This window comes from Entamoeba dispar, genomic scaffold (assembly GCF_000209125.1).
Source record: "Entamoeba dispar SAW760 scf_1105229461961 genomic scaffold, whole genome shotgun sequence".
NCBI classification, from domain to species: Eukaryota; Evosea; order Mastigamoebida; family Endamoebidae; genus Entamoeba; species Entamoeba dispar.
This window is the reverse complement of record NW_001854954.1, coordinates 17734-24504: the sequence shown is the minus strand read 5'-3', so window position 1 is coordinate 24504 and position 6771 is coordinate 17734. Positions and strand designations below refer to the sequence as shown.

At 21.9% G+C, this 6771-nt stretch overlaps 1 protein-coding gene across 1 annotated transcript, besides 20 other annotated features; it reads right to left on the bottom strand.

The window, feature by feature from the left end:
• Window positions 1–178: part of a microsatellite that runs on past the window's edge.
• Window positions 140–309: a microsatellite.
• Window positions 225–407: a microsatellite.
• Window positions 408–429: a sequence feature (AT_rich).
• A 2-nt stretch (window positions 430–431) lies between these two features.
• Window positions 432–518: a microsatellite.
• EDI_114500 (heat shock protein, putative) lies at window positions 502–3102 on the bottom strand (the record flags this gene model as incomplete). The annotated part of the gene is made up of 1 exon (XM_001739088.1): window positions 502–3102. One exon carries the CDS (start codon window positions 3100–3102, stop codon window positions 502–504), a length of 2601 nt encoding a protein of 866 aa, XP_001739140.1.
• Window positions 3103–3338: 236 nt separating this feature from the next.
• Window positions 3339–3518: a sequence feature (AT_rich).
• Window positions 3519–3589: 71 nt separating this feature from the next.
• Window positions 3590–3675: a repeat region.
• Window positions 3676–3691: 16 nt separating this feature from the next.
• Window positions 3692–3731: a sequence feature (AT_rich).
• A 116-nt stretch (window positions 3732–3847) lies between these two features.
• Window positions 3848–4005: a microsatellite.
• Window positions 4006–4060: 55 nt separating this feature from the next.
• Window positions 4061–4128: a sequence feature (AT_rich).
• Window positions 4129–4472: 344 nt separating this feature from the next.
• Window positions 4473–4585: a sequence feature (AT_rich).
• Window positions 4586–4676: 91 nt separating this feature from the next.
• Window positions 4677–4749: a sequence feature (AT_rich).
• A 78-nt stretch (window positions 4750–4827) lies between these two features.
• Window positions 4828–4866: a sequence feature (AT_rich).
• A 160-nt stretch (window positions 4867–5026) lies between these two features.
• Window positions 5027–5186: a sequence feature (AT_rich).
• Window positions 5187–5438: 252 nt separating this feature from the next.
• Window positions 5439–5463: a sequence feature (AT_rich).
• A 230-nt stretch (window positions 5464–5693) lies between these two features.
• Window positions 5694–5722: a sequence feature (AT_rich).
• Window positions 5723–5805: 83 nt separating this feature from the next.
• Window positions 5806–5859: a sequence feature (AT_rich).
• Window positions 5860–6049: 190 nt separating this feature from the next.
• Window positions 6050–6103: a sequence feature (AT_rich).
• Window positions 6104–6161: 58 nt separating this feature from the next.
• Window positions 6162–6230: a microsatellite.
• A 362-nt stretch (window positions 6231–6592) lies between these two features.
• Window positions 6593–6661: a sequence feature (AT_rich).
• The last annotated feature ends 110 nt before the right edge of the window (window positions 6662–6771 follow it).

Genomic DNA, 6771 nt, shown 5'->3' with positions numbered 1-6771 from the left:
ATTATAAGAAGAAATAAAATAGTTAGAAATAAAATAAAGAAAGATAATGATTAGATAAAATAAAAAATGTTTAACATTAAAAGAATAAAATTAGGTATAAAATAAAGAAATAATATCAGGGGATAATGATAAATGATGAAAAACAAAAGAAATAAGAAAATAATTGAATAAAATAAAAGAAGGATAAATAGAAATGATAAACAGAAGTATTAGCGTAAATTGAGAAAGTAAAAGAATTGAAAAGAATATACAGTAAAATAATAAATAGAAGAAAGTAAAAGAATGGACAAGAAAAAAAAATAAGAAAAATAATATTTAATTCAAATATTAATGTTAGAATGTTAATATATAAAAATATTACATCAATATTTAAAAAAATAATTTATTATTAAAAATAAAAATAAAAAAATATTTATTTAAAAAAAATTAGTTTTATATTATTCTTTAATTTATCTTTCAAATAATTTATTTGTTTATCAAATATTCAATTATTATTATCATTTATTTATCTGTTATTTTGACTTGAATCTTATCATTTTCATAATCTATTTGAATTTTATTCTTCTCTTTCATCATTCCACTTATTATTGATTTTGTTATTGAAGTTACTACTGTCTTTTCTATATATCGTCGCATTGGTCTTGCTCCATATGCTATTGAATATCCGGATTTAATGATTCCTTCTATTGCTGCTTCTGTCATTTCTACTTCACTTAATGGATATCTCTTTTTAATCATTTTAATCACTTCTCCCATTTGTAATTTAACTATTTCTTTTAATTCTTTCTCTGAAAGTGGTGAGAATACTATAATATCATCTAATCTATTAAGAAACTCTGGTTTAAATGTTTTCTTTACTATTTCCATTACTGTTTCTTTAACTTTTTTACTAACTTGTCCTTCTGTTTCTACTCCTTTCATTATTATTTCACTTCCTAAATTTGATGTCATAATAACAATAGTATTCTTAAAATCAACTGTTCTTCCTCTTCCATCTGTTAATCTTCCTTCATCTAATAATTGTAATAATACATTAAATACTTGTGGATGTGCTTTTTCAATTTCATCAAATAATATTACACTATATGGTTTTCTACGAATTGCCTCTGTTAATTGTCCTCCTTCTTCATATCCTACATACCCTGGTGGTGCTCCTATTAATCTTGATACACTATGACTTTCCATATATTCACTCATATCTATTCTAACTATATTTTGTTCGTCATCAAATAATTCAACTGCTAATGCTTTTGCTAATTCTGTTTTTCCTACTCCACTTGGTCCTAAAAACATAAAACTACCTGTTGGTCGTTTTTCATTTCCTAATCCTCCTCTACTTCGAATAATTGCATCACTAACTGCTGTTACTGCTTCATTTTGTCCTATTACTCGTTTATGTAGTTCTTCTTCTAAATTCATCAGTCTTGTTTTCTCTGTTTGATTCATTTTAGTAACAGGAATTCCTGTCCATCTACTAACTACTTCTTCTATTTGTGTTGGTGTAACTTGTAATGATATCATTGTTGTTTCTTTATTTTGTTCCTTTAATTCTTTCATTCTTTTTTCTGCTTCTGGTATTGCATAATATTTTAAATCAGCTGCTACTTCTAAATCTTTAGTACTTTCTGCTTTATGTTTCATAGCTTCTATTTTCGTTGCAAGTTCTTTCATTTCTTCACTTCCTCCTTTTTCTTTTTCATAGTTAATTCGTAATTTTGTTAATTTCTCTTTATTTTCACTTAATTCTTTTTCAATTTCTTGTAGTCTTTCTTTAATCATTTTATTATGGTCTTCATCACTTTCTTTAATGTCTCTTTCTAATGCTATTTTCTCTACATTTAATTGTGTTTCTCTTCTTTCTAATTTATCTATTTCTTCTGGTTGTGAATTCTTTTGTGTAAATAATGTAGCACATGCTTCATCAACTAAATCAATTGCTTTATCTGGAAGAAATCTTCCATTAATATATCTTTTACTTAATGTTGCTGCTGAAACTAATGCTGAATCGGTAATTGTTAATCCATAATGATTTTCATATTTCTCTCGTATTCCTCGAAGAATATATAATGTATCTTCTTCACTTGGCTCATTTACATAAACTTGTTGGAATCGTCTTTCAAATGCTGGATCTTTTTCTACATATTTTCTATATTCTTCTAATGTTGTTGCTCCAATACATCGTAATTCTCCTCTTGATAACATTGGTTTTAAAATATTAGCTGCATCCATTGCTCCTTCTCCTGTTGCTCCTGCTCCTAATACTGTATGAATTTCATCTATAAATAATATAATAGGTATTTTACTTTCTTTAACTTCTTTTATTACTGCTTTTAATCTTTCTTCAAATTGTCCTCTATATTGTGCTCCTGCTATTAATGCTCCCATATCTAATCCAATAACTCGACATTGTAAATTACTTGGAACATCTCCTTTAACTATTCGTTGTGCAAGTCCTTCAACTACTGCTGTTTTACCTACTCCTGGTTCTCCTATTAATACTGGATTATTTTTTGTTCTTCTTGATAAAATACGAATAACTCGTTTAATTTCTTCATCTCTTCCAATAATTGGATCCATCTTTCCACTTTCTGCTTGTGCTGTTAAATCATTTCCATATTTCTTTAATGCTTCATACTGACTTTCTGCTTCTTTTGTTTCTACACTTTGTCCTTTTCTCATTTCTGTTATTTTTTTGTTAAATTCTTTCACATTAATTCCACTATTTCCTACTATTGTACTAATTTCTTTCTCTTCCATTAATGACATTACAATTACATCTATTGCAAGATATGAGTCTCCCATTATTTTTTGTTTCTCTATTGCTCTTCTTAATACTTGTTGTGTTGTTGGATGAAGTCCAATATCAACTGGTGGTGGATTTTGAACTGGAATTTTATTCATTGTTTCTTTTATTTCTTTCTTTAATTTATTAACATCACCTCCCATCATTTCAACTATTCGGATAACAATATTTGATTCTTCTTCAACAATTGCTTCCATCATATGAATTGGCATAATATATGCATTTTTTCTTTCAAATGCTATTTCTTGTGATTCTTTGAACATTTGAACAGTTGCATCTGTCCATTTGTTTGGGTCCATGTTTTATTTCTAAATGCTTGTTATTTGTTCAAGTTCCTTTAAATACTTAATGAGGATGATGTGATGACTTGTTGTTGTGTTGGTCATTATTTCCTTCTTTCTTATTTTTGTTAGTTATGTCTACGTGGATTAACATGATACCATGTCAACAAATAATAACCTAATTTAAGACCAAAAATGACATAACACCACAAGTACCTATAACAATGATGATAAGACAACACATTAAATAAGTGAATAAATAAATAATGAATGATAAATGAAATTAAATTTTAATTAATTAAAATACTGTCTGTAAAAATTACTTTGTAATATTAAAAGTTAATTATAGATAATATAATTATTGTAATTATCATAATAATTATCTAATTTAAATATAGTTTATAGTTTTTGAAGTAAAACTTATATTTATATTTCTGTTTTAAGATTATTGAATTATTATTGAATATTTCCTATTATCTCTTTTCTTGTTATTTTTTTCCTGTTTATTTAATGGAGAATTAATGAGTTTAGTTTCTCTTGAACAAGGAAAATTAGAGGATAATTCTATCATACTTAATTAACTTTTTTTATTTTTTTCTGTTTAGTCTTTTATTATTTCTTTTTTAATAAAATTGATTTTTATATTACCTTTATTTTTCTTGTGTTATTTATTCTATCAATTCTTAATATCAATAATAAAAATTCATTTTCTAACTATTGAATTAATTATTCTTTTTGTTTTCTAATACAAATATTATCTAACACTTTTCTTGTTATTATCATTGTTTCTTATTATTCTTTATAATTATTTTTTATTCATGAAATATTGTCTTTTATTATTTTCTCTACTTCTTTCTCTTTTTCCATATTCTTGTTTTATTTTTATTCATCTTCATTACTTTATTATATATATTTCTATTTAAATACTTCAACTATTTAATATAATTATTTGAATGACCATCACCTTAATTCATACAATTAAATAATAATATAATAATTTGATTAAACAAATATAATAAATCAAAATAACAAATTAAATAATTACGTGAACAACTCAAATCTTAAGTATTATTTTATAATCAATTTCATTATATCATTTATTGTTGATTATTTATGACATGAATGTTAATTGGTTTTTCTTTTAAAAAAGAAGAAAATAAGAATAGTATTAGATATTTCATTTTTAAAATAAATGATGGGAATTACAACAGAAAGTATTAAAGAAAAGAAAATGATATTAGAAATTATTCACAATGATAATATCAATGTATTTCATGATATAGATGATTTATTAATTTGAAATGGGTGTTAAAAGATTTAAAAGAAATCTAGAATAATTTCATTTTAATCAAATTCCTCTAAATTATAATCAAGAAAAGTATTTCTTCTTATTAAAATTTTTTATGTTTATAATTAAAACAATGAAGTATTTAATAATAGAAGAGTAAATAAAGATTAATATTATATAAAATTAATTATTTAATATATTTAAAGAAAAAAAGAATAATGGATTCATATAAAAGGATAAGAATATATGAGAATATAGAGATACATAATAGAACTATGATATTAATAGAAATTAAATCATTTGGATATTAATATTTTATAAATGTTATTCATTAACAAGAATTATTATATATAACAATTAGTAAATTATGAAATAATCATTTTGAAGATTATATACGATGAATATCAATTATTATTCATCATTAATTAAAGGAATTTACTTTTGATGTTTTTGTGATTATTATAAATTGATATAAATTAATAATTCATTAATAACTCAAATTTTGAAATGTTTGTTAATATAAATGGAAGTCTGAAGAAGTATTAAGAGAATGAAAAAATACTAGAAAAATTTTGAATAATTTTATTCAATAGATTAATTTTCTACCTTTTTTATTTCATATTTAAAATATTTTGAAATGTGTTTATAAATGGGTATATAAAATGAATTAATATTGAAATTTAGTTTAAAATGAAATAAATGTTTCATCTTTTTAAGAATGATTTTTATCTATATTTATTTAATAACAATTTGATTTCATAAACATTATTTAATCTTTCTTTTTTTTATCGTTAATAAAATATTTGTTTTATAAGAATAAAGATAGAACAATATTATGTGAGCAATGTATAATATATAATTAATAAAGTTAAAGAAGAGTATAATGATAAAGAGTATAACTAGTTTAATTGGAAATTATAAGAATAATAAATGAAAGAACAATACAAAGGATATTGTACGGGAACCAAAATAAGCAAAGAAATTATGCATTTAAATAAAATGGTCAATTGAAAATAGTGTAATATATTTTTGCATATTAGATTATTCTGTTTTCTATTATTTTCTCTTAAAAATATAAAATAAAATAAAAAGTAGGTAAAATACCAATTCTATAACAATCAGTCGACACTTTGTAACTTCTTGTTGTCTTGATTATGATATATCTTGAATTGTTGAGTATACTCATTCATAATTGTGTTCATTTTATATTATTCTTTATTTCATTTCATTTACCTTCAATTCTATTTTAATGTGAAAATATCATTATGAAATGTAATAAAGAAGAGCATTATGTTAATTCACATTTATAATGTTAGTTATGAATAATAATGATTATATAAATATAAATATCCATTTTATTGTTATTAATGTGTAAATATGTTACATTTCATTTATCATACTGATGAGATGTCATAATGATATGTTAACAAATGTTATTATTTATTTATTTAAATGATATATTTATTGATATGAAAATTAAATTATATCACAGATGATTATCAATGATGAATGATGATAATATACAATGTAAATTATTTATATTATCATATCAAACAAGAGTTAAATGATGAAATAAATAAAAAGATAATAAATAAGAAGTATCAATGAAATGATGATATGATAATAACAAATTGAATAATTTAAACATCAACACACTAATACAGAATGAAGAATGACTATTTAATATGTATTATAAATTAAACATTTATAATTAATAATAATGAATTTAATGTTCATCTTCAACATTCATTCATGATAATAACTCATTAATTTATCATTAATCATTATATTTATTTTCTTATTATTTTCTTTATTCTTTCTTTTATCATTTTCTTTTTATATTTATTTTATTTTATTTCAATTTCATCAACAGATATATTCATTTAATACAGAAATCGAATTAGAAAGATAGAACTAATAATTTACAAATATCTTCTTCTCATATTTAATCACAAATATTTTCATCTAATAATATTTTCTACTATTTTTTTACCTTTTAAACATTTAACAAGAATTATTTTGCAAAATGATAATTCATTTCAATGATCTAACAATCATAAACACTATGTTTTAAACAAACAATGAAGACATTCATTACATTTAGACAACAATTATGAAATAATGAACAACATCACAAATCATTATAATAATATAATGATGAATACGAATAAAATGCATAATTTCGTGACCGATATTGTACAAATGAAATACTAAAAGAAGAAAAAATGTAAAATAATAGAAATATAAAAGAATATATAAATTTGAGATTATTATATAATAAAATAAAAAGAAGAAAGAATGAGAAAGATATTAAATCTATAGAAGAATTTAATAAAGAGAATAATAAACAAAGATGGATGATTGATAACTATATAAATTTATACAATTATGTCAAATAT